The sequence below is a fragment of the Culex pipiens genome, chromosome 2 (genome assembly GCF_016801865.2).
Source record: "Culex pipiens pallens isolate TS chromosome 2, TS_CPP_V2, whole genome shotgun sequence".
In the NCBI taxonomy this organism is placed as follows: domain Eukaryota; kingdom Metazoa; phylum Arthropoda; class Insecta; order Diptera; family Culicidae; genus Culex; species Culex pipiens.
In genome coordinates this window covers 138,694,100-138,712,718 of record NC_068938.1, presented here as the reverse complement: position 1 = coordinate 138,712,718, position 18,619 = coordinate 138,694,100, and the positions used below count along the sequence as shown (strand labels likewise).

The following is an 18,619-nucleotide window of genomic DNA, read 5'->3' as shown; positions in this document are numbered from 1 at the left end:
GGTTAAATCGACCATCACAAAAATATTTTCGTTTATATCAATTAAGCTAATTATTTCTTACCTGAAAATGGTATAATTTGCTATTAATGTCGATTTTATGATGAAATAAAACAATTTCAAATTTCAAACCAATTTACTCGCTGTAGGTTATAATGAAAACATCTCCCCAAGTTTGAGCGCCCTCTAGTGGGGGGTAATTTTGACGTTTGATTGCCTATAGGGACTACTCATTAAATTAGAACTGGCATGTTTTTTTTTGTTTTTGTTTAAAGTCCCTATTTGCCCCAACCTTGTGTATGACATCGGAAAACAGTATTTTAAACTATCCTAAATCATTCTGGGGTGTATAGGGACTACACTTTACAAGAGACCTGAGTACATGGTATGCTTTTTGGTTTTGTTGTAGTTAAGGAACTAGTTTGTTACTTCATAAAGTCCCTATTTGCCCCATCTTTGTGTATGACATCGGCAAACAATATTTTAAACGATCCTAAATCATTCTGGGGTGAATAGGGACTACACTTTACAAGAGAACTGAGTACATGATATGCTTTTTGGTTTTGTTTTAGTTAAGGAACTAGTTTGTTACTTCATAAAGTCCCTATTTGCCCCATCTTTGTGTATGACATCGGAAAACAGTATTTTAAACTATCTAAAATCCTTCTGGGGTGAATAGGGACTACACTTTACAAGAGAACTGAGTACATGATATGCTTTTTGGTTTTGTTTTAGTTAAGGAACTAGTTTGTTACTTCATAAAGTCCCTATTTGCCCCATCTTTGTGTATGACATCGGAAAACAGTATTTTAAACTATCTAAAATCATTCTGGGGTGAATAGGGACTACACTTGAAAAGAGAACTGAGTACATGATATGCTTTTTGGTTTTGTTTTAGTTTAGTAACTAGTTTGTTACTTCATAAAGTCCCTATTTGCCCCATCTTTGTGTATGACATCGGCAAACAATATTTTAAACTATCCTAAATCATTCTGGGGTGAATAGGGACTACACTTTACAAGAGAACTGAGTACATGATATGCTTTTTGGTTTTGTTTTAGTTAAGGAACTAGTTTGTTACTTCATAAAGTCCCTATTTGCCCCATCTTTGTGTATGACATCGGAAAACAGTATTTTAAACTATCTAAAATCCTTCTGGGGTGAATAGGGACTACACTTGAAAAGAGAACTGAGTACATGATATGCTTTTTGGTTTTGTTTTAGTTTAGTAACTAGTTTGTTACTTCATAAAGTCCCTATTTGCCCCATCTTTGTGTATGACATCGGCAAACAATATTTTAAACTATCTAAAATCATTCTGGGGTGAATAGGGACTACACTTTACAAGAGAACTGAGTACATGATATGCTTTTTGGTTTTGTTTTAGTTTAGTAACTAGTTAATGTCTAAGATTTCTGTCATTTATAACATTTCTAAAAAAATCTTAAATTTTAATATCTTCTAAATCTAATAAAAAAATTAAAAAATCTCAAATTTTTTTTTGAAAATTTGAATATTTAAATTTAATAATTTTGAATTTTTTATATTACAATTTTTGAATTGTGGAAATTTATAATTTCTGAATTTTAGACAATTTGAGAATATTTGATTTTTTTTTGTTTTAGAGTTTCTAGATTTTTTAATGTATGAATTAGAATTTTAGAATTCTAGAGGTTTTTAATTTACGAATTTTGATAAAATGTTTGAATTTTGTATGATTTTAATTTCAAATTTTCTTGAATTGAAAAAAAAAATAAAGTTTCAAATGGCACATGATGCTTTTTAAATTTTACCATCGAATTGTTTTGTGAACAATGTAAATTTAAAAAAAAATCGTTCAGCCCATCACCTCACCCTTCACAAAACCCACATCAAGTAAAATTATTGTTCGTTGCACTTACCAGGTTTTTTTTCTGCGACTGCAATTCTTTTTACTGCACAACGAAAAGAGAAAAAAAAAAACTAGTGAATTTAAATCGCTATTCTTCAAAATTCTGTCAAGATAAAATTAAACAAAAACAAATGTATGCAACCAGTCCCCGCGAGAAGCACAGCATCCACCTTGTTCCCGCGGAAGCACTTCACATGGACACTCGGCAAAGAAATTCAACGACTGGTTCCCCACAGTCCCCGCGAGAAGCAGAGCATCCACCCGGTTCCCGCGGAAGCACTACACACGAACACTTTTTTTTTGAGGTTATAAACTCGATGAAAACGGATCATCGTGAAAATTATTCACGATGAACCCCCACTTCTTAGCGCAATTTTTAAGGGCACAAAACTACCAGACCAGCAGCCGGACGATTCACTTTAAAAAAAAGTAGTAAAATTCGGCCTGTTCCTGTCGGAACTTTGCCCGATTTTGGGGGAGGGGGGAGAGGGGGCACGCGCACTTTTACGAGGCCAGAGGCCGTCCAGTTATCGCTGGAACTTCGCTACTCTTATATATTGACTTTTATATTGGCACTTAAAAAAACGAACTGAAAACTTACATTTTCACATAAAAACTTAACAAAACACGACGTAGACGCGAACACCCAATAAAACGGTTTTCCGCTCGACGGACACGACCGCGCGGCGCAAAAAACAAAATCACAAAGGCCGACTCGTCAGAGTCGACAGACTCATTTACACCAACACTCCAAAAAACCGTTTCGGCGAAACGTGGCGAAATGTCACTGCAGTTCTGCCATACACCAGCAGGTGTCGCTATTGAGCAAAAATAGCCCAAACGGAATCCAAACGGAATGCAACCGGAGATTCCGCTTAGAAAATTTCGAAGCAATTTTCGATGCGGAATCGAAGCCGAATGAATTTTGATTTTGTTTTTTGCGCCGCGCGGTCGTGTCCGTCGAGCGGAAAACCGTTTTATTGGGTGTTCGCGTCTACGTCGTGTTTTGTTAAGTTTTTATGTGAAAATGTAAGTTTTCAGTTCGTTTTTCTTTAAAGTGCCAATATAAAAGTCTATATATAAGAGTAGCGAAGTTCCAGCGATAACTGGACGGCCTCTGGCCTCGTAAAAGTGCGCGTGCCCCCTCTCCCCCCTCCCCCAAAATCGGGCAAAGTTCCGACAGGAACAGGCCGAATTTTACTACTTTTTTTTTAAGTGAATCGTCCGGCTGCTGGTCTGGTAGTTTTGTGCCCTTAAAAATTGCGCTAAGAAGTTGGGGATCATTGTGAATAATTTTCACAATGATCCGTTTTCATCGAGTTTATAACCTCAAAAAAAAAGTGTTCGTGTGTAGTGCTTCCGCGGGAACCGGGTGGATGCTCTGCTTCTCGCGGGGACTGTGGGGAACCAGTCGTTGAATTTCTTTGCCGAGTGTCCATGTGAAGTGCTTCCGCGGGAACAAGGTGGATGCTGTGCTTCTCGCGGGGACTGGTTGCATACATTTGTTTTTGTTTAATTTTATCTTGACAGAATTTTGAAGAATAGCGATTTAAATTCACTAGTTTTTTTTTCTCTTTTCGTTGTGCAGTAAAAAGAATTGCAGTCGCAGAAAAAAAAACCTGGTAAGTGCAACGAACAATAATTTTACTTGATGTGGGTTTTGTGAAGGGTGAGGTGATGGGCTGAACGATTTTTTTTTAAATTTACATTGTTCACAAAACAATTCGATGGTAAAATTTAAAAAGCATCATGTGCCATTTGAAACTTTATTTTTTTTTTCAATTCAAGAAAATTTGAAATTAAAATCATACAAAATTCAAACATTTTATCAAAATTCGTAAATTAAAAACCTCTAGAATTCTAAAATTCTAATTCATACATTAAAAAATCTAGAAACTCTAAAATAAAAAAAAATCAAATATTCTCAAATTGTCTAAAATTCAGAAATTATAAATTTCCACAATTCAAAAATTGTAATATAAAAAATTCAAAATTATTAAATTTAAATATTCAAATTTTCAAAAAAAATTTTGAGATTTTTTAATTTTTTTATTTAAGATTTAGAAGATATTAAAATTTAAGATTTTTTTAGAAATGTTATAAATGACAGAAATCTTAGACATTAACTAGTTACTAAACTAAAACAAAACCAAAAAGCATATCATGTACTCAGTGCTCTTTTCAAGTGTAGTCCCTATTCACCCCAGAATGATTTTAAATAGTTTAAAATACTGTTTTCCGATGTCATACACAAAGATGGGGCAAATAGGGACTTTATGAAGTAACAAACTAGTTACTAAACTAAAACAAAACCAAAAAGCATATCATGTACTCAGTTCTCTTTTCAAGTGTAGTCCCTATTCACCCCAGAATGATTTTAGATAGTTTAAAATACTTTTTTCCGATGTCATACACAAAGATGGGGCAAATAGGGACTTTATGAAGTAACAAACTAGTTCCTTAACTAAAACAAAACCAAAAAGCATATCATGTACTCAGTTCTCTTTTCAAGTGTAGTCCCTATTCACCCCAGAATGATTTTAGATAGTTTAAAATACTTTTTTCCGATGTCATATACAAAGATGGGGCAAATAGGGACTTTATGAAGTAACAAAACTAGTTCCTTACCTAAAACAAAACCAAAAAGCATATCATGTACTCAGTTCTCTTGTAAAGTGTAGTCCCTATTCACCCCAGAATGATTTAGGATAGTTTAAAATATTGTTTGCCGATGTCATACACAAAGATGGGGCAAATAGGGACTTTATGAAGTAACAAACTAGTTACTAAACTAAAACAAAACCAAAAAGCATATCATGTACTCAGTTCTCTTTTCAAGTGTAGTCCCTATTCACCCCAGAATGATTTAGGATAGTTTAAAATATTGTTTGCCGATGTCATACACAAAGATGGGGCAAATAGGGACTTTATGAAGTAACAAACTAGTTACTAAACTAAAACAAAACCAAAAAGCATATCATGTACTCAGTTCTCTTGTAAAGTGTAGTCCCTATTCACCCCAGAATGATTTTAGATAGTTTAAAATACTGTTTTCCGATGTCATACACAAAGATGGGGCAAATAGGGACTTTATGAAGTAACAAACTAGTTACTAAACTAAAACAAAACCAAAAAGCATATCATGTACTCAGTTCTCTTTTCAAGTGTAGTCCCTATTCACCCCAGAATGATTTTAGATAGTTTAAAATACTGTTTTCCGATGTCATACACAAAGATGGGGCAAATAGGGACTTTATGAAGTAACAAACTAGTTCCTTAACTAAAACAAAACCAAAAAGCATATCATGTACTCAGTTCTCTTGTAAAGTGTAGTCCCTATTCACCCCAGAATGATTTAGGATAGTTTAAAATATTGTTTTCCGATGTCATACACAAGGATGGGGCAAATAGGGGCTTTAAACAAAAACAAAACAAAACATGCCAGTTCTAATTTAATGAGTATTCCGTTTGAATTCCGCTTGAACCGATTTGCGGCGAAAAGTCAAACGGAACCGGTTGTTGCGTTTGAAACGGAATATGGTTTAGAATCTAAAACGAACACTGTTTAGAATTCGAATCGAACTTTTTTCGCTCAAGCGGAATTCTAAACGGAATTCAAACGGAACGCGCTGAGTGGGACTCATTTACACCAACACTCCAAAAAACCGTTTCGGCGAAACGTGGCGAAATGTCACTGCAGTTCTGCCATACACCAGCAGGTGTCGCTCTTGAGCAAAAATAGCCCAAACGGAATCCAAACGGAATGCAACCGGAGATTCCGCTTAGAAAATTTCGAAGCAATTTTCGATGCGGAATCGAAGCCGAATGAACCCGTCGAGCGGAAAACCGTTCGATTGGGTAGTAGGCGTCAACGTGTATTAAATATTTTGTCCCGCTAAAAGTGTTCCTTGTGAGTTTTTGATTGGCCGTAAAGCACCGGGAAAAATCGGCGAAGTCGGTACGTGCGTGTTTTGGTGGTTGTGGCCACCACTGTCGAAATGGCCATTTTAACGTAAAGTATAAAAAAAACCCGTGGATTAATCCCAAATTTGGAAATCTGGAAGCATCTCTCAGTGAAATCGAATTCTGATTGAGTTGAAATGTCATGCGCGCTTGTGTGTGTGCGTAGGCACGGGAAGTGAAAAATCGCCTACTGCGATAGCCATCATCCATGGTGATGCCAACCACTCGCCATCAACCATGTAGATGTCTTCTCTTATGTACCGTACTTTGTAGGGGGTGAAGCGATGCTGGAAATAATAGAAAACAAAAGTTTTAGTTATTTTTTTCAAAATTTGCTTTAAATTTTTGTTTAGGCAATTTTATTCGCAAATGAGAAAAAAAAACAACGCGAGCTTACCATGACTGACAAAAAAGTTCCAATCCAAAATATAGATTCCGTTCCGCTTCAAATTTTTGCTGCAAGTATCTGCTGCGCTGCTCATTGGCCTTAAGATGGCCGAGGACTGGCTGACGAAAAAAAGCTGGTTCGATCCACTCCAAGTGTCTGCTGCGCTGCTCACTGGCCTTAAGATAGCAGAGGACTGGCTGACGAAAAAAAAGCTGGTTCGATCCTCTCCAAGTGTCTGCTGCGCTGCTCACCGGCCTTAAGATGGCAAAGGACTGATTGCTGCCTTGACTTTGACGCATATATTTATAGCGGCGAAAAGATCATGGAGGGGGAAGGAATCTAAACTCCTCCCCTCTTGACACACGCACACACACACACTCACAAAAGATGATATAAAAGAAAATGGAAACGGAAAACAGGCTTCACTTCACATCATCACTCGACTGGAGAATCATCGCATCGGAAGCTCCTCGCAAGCAGTTGTCCACGAAAGCAAGAAGGCGTCGGCCACCGGAGGAGTGAAGAAGCTGGAAAGCGTAGCGATGCGCGAGATTTGCCAAAAATCCACCGAGTTACTGCTGCACAAGATGCCTTCGAGCGGTTCGTGCGCCAAGACTTCAATACGGATTTACGGTTGGCGCTGCAGTTGGCAACGAAGGCAAGAGGCGGCGACCACCGGAGGTTTGAAAAAGCTCATCGATTCCAGCCGGGATCCTTGGGGATCTGCGAAAAAAACAATCCTCCCGGAATGAGCATGGAGGACCTCCTTTACCGGACGGGGAAGATGGGCAACCGCATGGGTGCTAGCGGACCTAGGATGCGTTGGACATGTCTTCCTCGATCACGTCCACCTGGAGAAATTGTACGGCATGCTGCTGAGGGAGGCAAGAAGTACCTGGCCGCTGCCACCAAGACCGAACTGGCCAAGAAGGGTTCTGCCGCTAAGAAGGGGGCGGCGGCTGTTGCTGCCGGAATCGGTGCCGTTGCTGTCAGAAAGGCTCCGACGGTGCAAGGCAGCTGATGCCGCCGCCAAGATCAAGAAGCGGTCGGCGCCAAGAACCAACCCCGGTGCCACTCGAGCTACTACTGCCAAGAAGAAGGGAAGTGCCGGAACGAAGAAGGTCAACCACCAAGAAAGTCACCGCCACCATAGGTGTCAAGAAGGTCATCGATGCCAAGGTGCAGAAGGGTGGATAAACGTACCAAGTCCAAGGTGGTCAAAGGACCGCACCGTACCCACGAAAATCTTTGCCGACTCGCAGCCGTACGACATCACCAAGTGCTCACTGAAGAAGGAAGCCGCTATGGAGAAGATCGAGGAAAACAACACGCTGGCCCGGTCACGAGATTTTCTGGCAGAAATGGTTCTGCTAGAATCCTGCTAGAATGATTCTAGCAGGCCTGTCATAATTTTGTTAGAAATGTATTAGAATGTTCTAGCAGGGCGAAATCTGTAAGAATTCTGCTAGAACTTTACTGGAATGTTCTGACAGAACATTTTTTCGCCATCCGGTTGGTGGCGAACAAGATTTTCGCCAAAACCGCATGTTTTACAACGATCTTTCTTTTTTTCTAAGACTTGACAAGAGGAAAGGTGTATCGCGAATCTGGTAAGTCGGAGCATACAAAATAAAAAAAATGAAAAAGTGACATGATTCTGTTTCGGCGAGCCGTACAAATCTTCATAGGGTTCAACAGAATATTTCCGTTAAATCCTATGTTCTTTTCTTTGTTTTCGCAGATATTTTCAAAGATGGCTGAAATTCGTGAATTCTCCAATGAACATGGATATATACAGAAATACCTCGATTATGCCGTAAGCTCGGCATCGCATGCGTATATGTTGGTCGATTCCCCGGATGATGAATGGCCACGCACTCGGAACGCTCGGAACCGACGGAAGCCAGTAGTGAATATTTATCCAAGGAAGACTCATCGCATCGCATCTGATTTTCACTGTGTAATTATTTTGTAAAGCGATAATAAAAATTGTGTTGATTAAATAAAAAGTAACTAAAAATTTATTAACTTTTTTCCCGGATCATTAATTCTAGCAAAATTCTAGCAGGATTCCAGCAGATTTTTTTCCAACTCATTCTAGCAAAATTCTTACAGAATTCTAGCAGGAGGCCTGCAGGCATGTCAGAACAGTTCTACACACAAAGCAAAAATACTCTAAATTTAAAAAGATCGTTCGTTGGATTAAAAGTTCGCGTTGGTGAATATTCGTAGAAAGTTCAAACTTTTCAATTTAAAAGTTGAAAAGTTTTTGATACTACCATGCATTTATGGAACAAAATCGTTGTATCGGTAAAAGTGTTTCACTTTTAATTTGAAAAGAAACCTTTTATAGCAAGAATAAACAACATTTAATACTACAGTGATAGTTTCAGAAAAATGGGCTTGATTCTAGGCTTGATTTTATGTTTATTTTTAAAAGTTTTAAACAGTATGTTAAAAAAAAGACATTTTGTTATTGTATTTAACGCTTCTGGCCAAAACCGAGTCCAAGCTGTACCGATTCTTATGGTACGCCACCGGTCACTTCCGAAGACCCCAAGCTGGACAGTTCCGGATGGACGTTTCGACGCGCGACAGCAAAGTAGAGAACAGGATGGTCACGTTGCCGGCCTTCATCAGGACAGGTTTGGAGAAGTTGACTGTAGATTCGGCAAGGGTGATCGACGTTTCCCGGCTGGAAAGTGAAGTGCCTGAACGGGGAGTTCCTGATTCTGGAAGCGCATCCGGAACATTGGGTTGATGAGGCCCTCGGAACGGAATTCGATTTCGAGCACTTCATCCTCCTTCGAGAATGACACAGATTTTTTCGGCACGCTGTCCAGGTTCATTCGGCTGGAGCTGCGCCGTCGCGAGATGAGCATTTGTGGGCGGTTAGTTGCTAAAAGAGATGGAAGTTAGTGAAGTTGGCAAGCCACTGCCCACATTCTCATTACTCACCGGTGTTGTAAACCGCCGGCACCGAGTGCCATATCCGCTCTGGCCACCTCCGATTATCCCGCTTCTCGTCGTCCTCCTCTTCGTCGGCTCCTTCTCCTCACCGTGAAAATCACCTGTCTCGTACTTGTCCAAAACCCGGATGTTTATCTTCTTCAACGCAATCTCGTTGTTCACGCAACGCTTCGGCAGCGCCATCTCCTCGATGATCTCGCCCAGTCCTCACGCGAATTGACCTTCAACCACCAATCCCGGGCCACCACCACCCAATACAACCGGTGCGAATCCACATTCCTACCTCTCATCCTACAAAAACAAACAAAATCAATCACAAACCCCACAAAACACCCAAGCTTCCTTCTTACGCATTCCGGCCGTGGAACAGCTGCAGTTCCTGCAGGAAGCTGGCCTTGTCCTTTTCGAGCACTCGACCTCGTCCCGCTCCTGCACCACCCTCCTTCGAAGGCGTTCCGCTGCTGCTGTTTGGCTCACGAAGGTTTCCGCGTCCGAGTCCTGGCTGCTGCCGCGGTCGGCTTTGCTTTGCGTCCTAGACTCACCAGCACCACCGGACCCACCAAAGTGTTTGTTTACATTTGCGACTTAGGCGTACACGGTTACACGAGAACGTCAAAATGAAAGAAATTTTACAGTCGAATTAAAAGTAAAAACTTTTAAATCAGTGAGCAATGAGATTTTCAAAAACTGTAGCAGTAAAAGTTTTCATTTTCAAAACAAGAAAAAAACTTTTAATGTAGCAAATTTTAACAACTTTTTAATTCAAAAGTAAGTTACTTTTGTCATTACCGTAATATTTTTTTGTGTGTAGCAACATTCTAGCAGGATTCTAACAGAAACGGTTAATTTCGCCAGCTCCTGCTAGAACCGGTTATTGCATTTGAGCTAGAATTCTTTGAGAATTCTAGCAAAGTTCTGGCAGGATGATGGCACCGTTCTTGTAAGAATATTTTCGCTCTGCTAGATTTCTGTAAGAATCCTGTGAGAACGCCGTGACTGGGGGTGAGTGGTGGTCCTGACTAGAGATCCTAAATAGGGAGACTGGTCGAAGTGAATTTGACGTACCCAAACAGACACGAGTTTGACGTATCCAAACGAGAATTTGCCTTTACGCCCAGCGAAACTTATCAGTGTTGCGAAGCTCAAAACATACGTTGCCAGATCGATTTAGCAAACTTAGACCAGTCTCCCTATTTAGGGTCTCTATTCCTGACCTGGTCTGGGCGCCAACAAGAACCACGTCAAAGTCGCAGCCAAGAAGCTGTATGGCGTCAAATTGCACACCAGTGTCGTGGCCGGATGGCAAAAAGAAGGCGTACGTGCGGCAGGCGCGCGACAACGACGTCCTGGGCACAGCCAACAAGATCGATGTTATCATATTTGTTCATTCTAAGTTCTGGTTTGTACACCTCCTTGCCCTGATAAAAACTCTAACTAAGACGATATTGCAGGCAAATAAAATTACAATTAATAGTGCACCGCATCGTTAGTTTTGGTATCGAGCTCTTTTCTGTGTGGTTTACCTACTTGGTTGTGGGAAACACTCATGAGATAAGTGGGTAAGGGAGGGAGAAAGCGAAGGAAGCAACGATCGTGACAAACATGGCCTAAACCTTCTACAAAGTCAAGTAAAATTTCATGTGGGCCTGCAACGATATCGTCATCGGTCGTATGATGACGGGCTCGAGCATTTAGGACGATTAGGGTATTTAAGAACGTGAATTAACCTTTTATTAAACATACATTTTACAAGCTAAACAGGTACATACTGCCGCTCGAATCTAGTCCGTCCCATATGTAAAAAGTGAGTGCTGCGATAACGCCATGAGAAGCTCGAAAAATGTTTCACCTTTTTTTAACATTTTTAATCAACAATTTTTAAATCTTTTTTCAACAATTATTTCAATATTGGTTCAACAAACACCCCTACTCCTATTTTGACTTTAAAAAGTCAAAATTTATGGGTTAATTCAAGGGGAAAACCACTCTGATCAAAGTGCCCGGGGCACACATCGGGCACCTTTGGGCACACATCGGGCACCTTTGGGAACATCTCTAGGCACCTTTCGGCTCAACTTTTGACAGTTGAGAAAATTATCAAAACATCACAGCAATCCAAACAAAATTTATTTAGATTTTATCGTGTTCTGGATTGGTTTGGTTTAGAAAGTGACATTTTAAAATCCCTGGGATATGAGGACTATATTTGGCAAACTCCAGATTTCTTTGCAGAATCCGGTTCCATGCCACATTGCCACAGAGGTGAAGGTTGATTCTGGTGTCACTCTTTTTGGAATGGTGCTATGCTCCGATTTGCCCAAAAATTCTCGCCAATACCAATAAGAAGCTATCTTGGCAAAGATGGCGTGTTAGCTGTAGCTAATTCCAGACTTGGCGATTTTTTGTTGGTCACAAAATCGCTGTCCAGCTGAAATCTCTTTTTCGAATTTTTCCAGCAATCCATATGACCATATTCGTGAATTGAACCCTCTCTAGAATCAAAATGTGTGTCTCCACCCAGGTCTTAAGAAAAAGCAAACGCAAACTAGCCTATTTATAAAATCCATTTATTTTATGTGCCGTTCAGGCTCCCTGAGTCTGATCGGGATTTAAAATTAGTGTATGGTTCAACAAAAATTCTGTTTAATAAAAAAAAGTCGTTCAATGGTTACAAAGGATTGTTTTTAGCAATTTTTGCAGTTTATGTTGAATAAATCTTTTATTTCATGTTCCTCTAGCTAAAATTTGTTGTTCGATTTGTCTTGAACAAATTCATTCTTCAGGGCTGTAACCATCGATGACGGGGAGGGCTCTCAGTGTTATGATCTGTTCTTCGTAATCCGTAGACTCGCCGGTACTGGACAGCAGATTCATAAACCGGAAGGTCCTTAATTAACATCTGGACCTGGCTGAGGTCCTTCTCCATGTATCCAGTCACACAGTCAGAGATTCAGGACAGACAATCTCCCAAAATCAACAGCTGTATCTGTGGTCTCATCGGCTTCCCCGGCAAACGCGTTGGCGCGGCCAAACTGGGCCTCTGCCGTACACTTCTGTAGTTTTCCAGATTTTCATTGCGAGAAGGAGAAAAATAATAATACATAATTACAAACACAAGGAATCGTACATTTGTCACCACAATATTTCCAAATGTAATTTAGCAAAATCTTTTCCACAAAAAGGCAACTGACTGCAACTGACACATTAAAAATGAAAACATTGTTGCTAAAATGGTTGCTTAGCATTTCTCACTGACTATTGATTGTCACCTCAGGGCAACTTTATTCGGCACCTTCGGGCACGTTGGGCACCTTTGAGGCACAGCCTGCTCAGGGGCACTATGTAAGAGTGGTTTTCCCCTTGGGTTAATTTGTTAAATTTGCGTGCTGGGACTGACCTGACTTTATTTGTCCATCAATAAAGGCAAGTCTGTCAAGTTATCAAGGTAGGCTTAAACATTTATCAACAGAAATTTACCTGTCATTTGTTGGTTTGTTTTGGTAGTTTTTGAAGCATTTTTTATTAAATTTCTAAAAGTATGTTTGTTTCAGGCTAATCTTGTTTGACGAATAGTTTTAATAAAATTCCTGAGTATGAAACTTCAACCGGCGACGAGACAGTCAATTTCTTTTGCTGCAGAGAGAGGAGATATTTGAATACTCGTCTCAGCATATGGACCCTTGAAATATAGACATATAGACCCTCGGAAGTGGAACCTAATCCAGAACCAGGACCATGGCTAACCATGGGTTTTCAACCAATAAGGAACAGAACCGTCTTTATTTTTTTTAATAATAGTTATAACGGTATGTAGTTTATTTTCTGACCGTGGTTGTCCTTTGCATGAGGAAAAAAGGCAGAATAGGTATCGAGTTTAAATCAATAAATATTAATTAAATATCAACAACTTAAGTCTTTTTTTAAGTTCAACAGGCTCTTAGAGACATAGTCTGGGTTATTTAAAAAAAATACACATTTATTCGATCGATTTGTGAGCCATTTCTAACCAAGAACTGTCTTGCCTTTATTTTGCATATGGGACAGCACACGAGTCATTTTTATTTTGGATTTTCTAGAACAAACATGACATTTTTATTCAATAGGCTTGAAGTAGATGTTAAAACAAGACTTTGGTCGGGTTTATCTCAAAATCGACAAAAATACATATGGGACGGACTTGCTTCGAGCGGCAGCATACGTAATAGAAAAATGCACTTAAAATATAAACATCCATGACGAATCGGAATCATCACATGTCTCTAGGCGGTCCATCGATGCGGTTCGCGACCGCCTTTTGCTGGAAACAACCACTTCCTCGCGGTCCACCTACCGTGGTCCATGCGACTGTATCCACCTGAGGTCAACGCTCCACGTACGTTGTACCGACTTTCCTCCGGGAATCGACTTGACCATTCTAATAAACTCCAGCGTAGGCTGCTGACCGGCCTCCCGCGCCTCACGACCGTTTCCGAACGACGAGTAACATCCTGTGTGGCCAATGCGCTGGATTAACAGCATGGTTAGTTAAAGTTGATCACGTACTTGACTTGACTATAATAGTCCAAATAACGCGCAGCTCTTTCCGTGGCAGATGTTCTGCAGCACGTATTATGCTCCGATTGCGACTTGTCACCGTGAATCGAGGTCGCTCCCTCCAAATGCTCCCGAACGATGTCCTTCAGCAAATCATAGAACTTGTTCTTTGCTTCAACAATCTCCACGGTCTGGTAGAAATTGCGGATCGACAACATGCTCAACAGCCCGACATTAATCTGGATGTAATCGTATAAAAAGTCTTCCACCAACGCCTGAACCTCCTTCGGTCACGTCGCAGTCCCAATCAGCACCTGCCTATCCAGCCAGATCAGCTCGATGATTTTGCGAATCCGATCTGCCTCGTCGAGCACCAGGTACGTGTAATCTAAAAGAAATAAAAAAAGTCAACTTCATCAAATCAAGTCAATTTGGCGCAACTCACTTGTGGTTCCTTCAGCGCACCGCCGTCTGGATTGGCTGGTCGAGTTCGTGGGTCGGCGGCAGCACGATCGGACCATCGATAACAAGGAGCATGTATCCAAACGTCTTTCTCGAACCTGTTGGCGACGTTGGCATTGATTGTCGTGGCTCTGTTTGATGCACGTGTGGCGGCCACACGTGTTTGCCGTAGCTACGCTGAGTTGTGAGGGGGAACAGGGTGAGAGCTGCAGCAAGGTTTGCTCGGCGGGAAGATGACGACCGCACCGCACTCGCCGGTCAATTCTTCGAAGGAAACCTGATGGAAGGTGCTGCACGATCCCTTAGTGGCATGGTTTGTCACAGCGATGCCGTCCGCAAATTGAACACCGTGCACCGTGCTTCTCCTTGCTCTTTAGTGACAAGGGCACCGGGCGATCAGCGTCGAACCGACGACGTCGGACGGTTATGTGCAGATTCTGGCCGGGTGTTGTTGGACCCTGAAAGAAGAGAATGTGTTTTGCGGGTTAATTTAAAGTTGATGTTTCAAGTGCAGTGTGGTATTACGGCGACGGATTAGCTAGAATGCCGAAGTTCTGGGTGTTGTTGATGTTCTGGGTCTCCAAATTCTAGGGAAATTCCTGCGCTGCTGTTGTCATTAGTCATACCAGGCTGGCATCAACTCCGGATGTCATTTGAGCAGCTGCGGAGTGGCCGGATAGCGTCCGCTTGCCCTTACTGCATTTGCCTTGTGGCGATGGCGACCAGCTTCGTCCACTTCCTCGGCCATCCAATCTAGTTGTTCATGTTGACGATGTTTTGACGTTTGCACTCTTCTGTGAATATACTCATGAAAAAGAAAAATCATCTCCATCATTCCAATTATTCCGGAACGAAACTTTTTCTTCAAATTCGAGTTTAGCGACCCTATTTTAGTCAAATTTGAATAGTTGACTGCCTAGAAAATAATAATCCGATTATCCGAAGTAAAAATTTTTCGAGGCCTTTGGATAATCGAGTCTGGACTGTAAAGATTTTCCATCAGAATCCAGAAGATTCAACCAGCGAGTTGCCTCCCACTTCTTGTAACTAAATTTACATTCAAATTAAAACTACGTTGATAATAATGCTTTCCAAGGATGTTTATAAGAAATGCCAAAATACGCGACTTCCGAAAGGTTATGCAGTCTAGTTACTAGATTTTTTACTAGGATGATCTGAGAATTTTGAAAATATGTTATTGCAATTATTGAGAAGGAAGCTGTGAACATTTCTAAACGTCATCTCTTTTTTAGTACCGTCATCAGGGGTGACATTGGGTCTGGGGGGTGAGATAATATGTTCGAATCCATGAATACTTTGTTTAGACTTTTTAGTCTGATGCCCCACGAATTAAAATTGAAAATAACTCTTTTGTGAGAAATTTGGTGGCCCTAAAAAGGAACGTTTGTTTATGAGTCGCAGCGCCAGCTTTTCACTTCGAAGTGGTGTACATGGTAAAGGCCTTCAACCCCTTGGATGCGGCGTGCCAAGCCAGCTCCCCGGGCAGTACCAAACGGACGGCGGTGTTGAGCTCCCGGGATGTCAAGGTCTTCCGCGAGTTGAGGTTTTGCAGCGCGCCTGTGTTTCAAATGTAGGTGGCGCCAAAATGAGGTTACTTGCCAAAAATTGTATTCCTTTCTGCTGGATTAAAGAACAAAATCGCTTATTTCTTATTATATCCTGCATCAATCTTAATGAAACTGGTTGCAAAAGACGAGAAAATTTTTTTGCTTTAAAGTAATGAACATCAATTTTTGGGCGCGCAAAAATTTGTGAACTTTTTCTTTAAAAAACATGTTTTGGCACACGAAAAAATTAGTTTCCCGGTATATATCAACGAAATGAGCATTTATATAGTTGATAACAGATGTGTTAACGTATATTCAACAATTTCTATTGATTTTTGACAGACTTTGTTGCCAAATAGTCCAAATAACTATCTTTTACTAAATTTACAATTTTCTCATAGAAAAATCAAACAAATATTGGAATGTTGTACACCAAATTGTTGGAAATAATTTTTCTCATCTGAATCCGGCATAAGTTTTATAAAAATGTTGATTTTGAAGGTAAAAACACATTTTTTCGAAAAATCATAGGTTTACGCTACTTTTTCATAGGTGGCGACATGTGTTTTTTAGCTTTGCTGCAAATCCTCTATTCCTTTCTGCTGGATAGAAGAACAAAATCGCTAATTTCTCAAGATTCCCTGCATCAATCTTAATGAAACTGGTTGCAAAAGACGAGAAAAACTTTTTGCTTTAAAATAATGAACATCATTTTTTGGGCGCGCAAAAATTTGTGACATTTATCTTGAAAAAACATGTTTTGGAACACGAAAAAATTAGTTTTCCCGTATATATCAATGAAATAAACAGTTATATAGTTGATAACAGATGTGTTAACGTATATTCAATATTTTTTATTGATTTCTGACAGACTTTCTTGCCAAATAGTCCAAAATACTATCTTTTTTTTCTAAATTTACAGTTTTCTCATAGAAAATCAAACAAATATTGGAAGTTGTACACCAAACTGTTGGAAATATTTTTTCTCATCTGAATCCGGCATAAGTTTTATAAAAATGTTGTTTATGAAGGAAAAAACACATTTTTTCAAAAAATCATAGGTTTACGCTATTTGTTCATAGGTGGCAACATGTGTCTTTTAACTTTGCTGCAAATCCTCTATCCCTGAAAAACATCTAGTAGGCGTCAATGTGTTTTAAGAGCGAGTCCACGAGCAAAGCATACCCATCTCGCATCGACCTCACCAATCTGCCTGAAATTTTCAGGGGTTGTTTGTACATATAAAACTAGCTCAAAATATGAGCACTCTAGGTCAACGGGAAGTGGGGCAAATCGGGACACAAAGTTTGAAGGGTCAAAAACGTCAAAAATCTTAAAAAGGCTCTAACTTTGGCAAAATTCAATTTAATTTCAAAATTCAAAATGCATCTGAAAGGGCTTAAAAAATGCAACAAAATGCAGGGAGAAGCATCCCAATTGGTTTAATCTAAAGGGAGTTATTGGCATTTTAGTGAAAAATAAGCATAATTTTCAAACTCAAATAAAAAAGTGTTCCATCCAGATATCAACTCGGTTTGACCTGCAGCTTGTAGGGGACATCTGGGACTTCCATCTGAGACTGAGAACGCTTTGGGTAAGGCAGTTTAACATATTAAATAGACACTTTTACTTTTAGTAAATTTTTCGGTTGTAAATTTTTGCTCGGGGGACCCCTTAGATCCGATTTTCTGGTGATAATTTTATCATATTCGTGTTCCTGAGACAATTTCACATAAGAAACATGCATAAAAGTTGTTATTTGCATCAATTTTAACCTTTTAAAAAATGAAAGATAAAAAAAATTAAGAAGCTGCTTTTTTTCTGGTGTCATCTAGTATCCTTGGAAACGAACTTGATTTTCAATAAATGTGAATCGAAGATTTTTTTTAACTTTCATTTTTTAAAGGGTTAAAATTGATGCAAATAACAATTTTTATGCATGTTTCTTATGTGAAATTGTCTCAGGAACACGAATATGATAAAATTATCACCAGAAAATGGGATCTAAGGGGTCCCCCGAGCAAAAATTTACAACCGAAAAATTTACTAAAAGTAAAAGTGTCTATTTAATATGTTAAACTGCCTTACCCAAAGCGTTCTCAGTCTCAGATGGAAGTCCCAGATGTCCCCTACAAGCTGCAGGTCGAACCGAGTTGATATCTGGATGGAACACTTTTTTATTTGAGTTTGAAAATTATGCTTATTTTTCACTAAAATGCCAATAACTCCCTTTAGATTAAACCAATTGGGATGTTTCTCCCTGCATTTTGTTGCATTTTTTAAGCCCTTTCAGATGCATTTTGAATTTTGAAATTAAATTGAATTTTGCCAAAGTTAGAGCCTTTTTAAGATTTTTGACGTTTTTGAACCTTCAAACTTTGTGTCCCGATTTGCCCCACTTCCCGTTGACCTAGAGTGCTCATATTTTGGCCAGATGCTAGTTTTATATGTACAAACAACCCCTGAAAATTTCAGGCAGATTGGTGAGGTCAAAACGACGTCCCATACAAAGGGGTATGCCCTGTTCGTGGACTCGCTCTTAAATTCGCGATTCGCGATCAAAAGCTCAAAAATACCGACAGATGGCGCAAAGCATCGAAGAATGACGATTCAAATTTTCGCTGTTCGGTTACATAGGAATGCAAACTTAAAATTGAATTTACAGCTCTTAGAACAACTTTTTAGAGAAAATTCAAGTAGTACGATTGTTAACTTTTTGCCCTCTATAAATTAACGCAATAGAGAATTTGCAGCAAAGCTAAAAGACGCGTGCCGCCACCTATGAACAAATAGCGTAAACCTATGATTTTTAGAAAAAATGTGTTTTTTCCTTCCTAATCAACATTT

The 18,619-nt window shown here is 39.7% G+C and overlaps 1 protein-coding gene across 1 annotated transcript; it reads left to right on the top strand.

The window, feature by feature from the left end:
• Nucleotides 1–7,397: 7,397 nt before the first annotated feature.
• Nucleotides 7,398–10,602, top strand: LOC120429316 (uncharacterized). Its single transcript, XM_039594537.2, has 2 exons — nucleotides 7,398–7,578; nucleotides 10,444–10,602. The coding sequence occupies exons 1-2, from the start codon at nucleotides 7,411–7,413 to the stop codon at nucleotides 10,600–10,602; spliced, it is 327 nt and encodes a 108-aa protein (XP_039450471.1). The 5' UTR covers nucleotides 7,398–7,410.
• The last annotated feature ends 8,017 nt before the right edge of the window (nucleotides 10,603–18,619 follow it).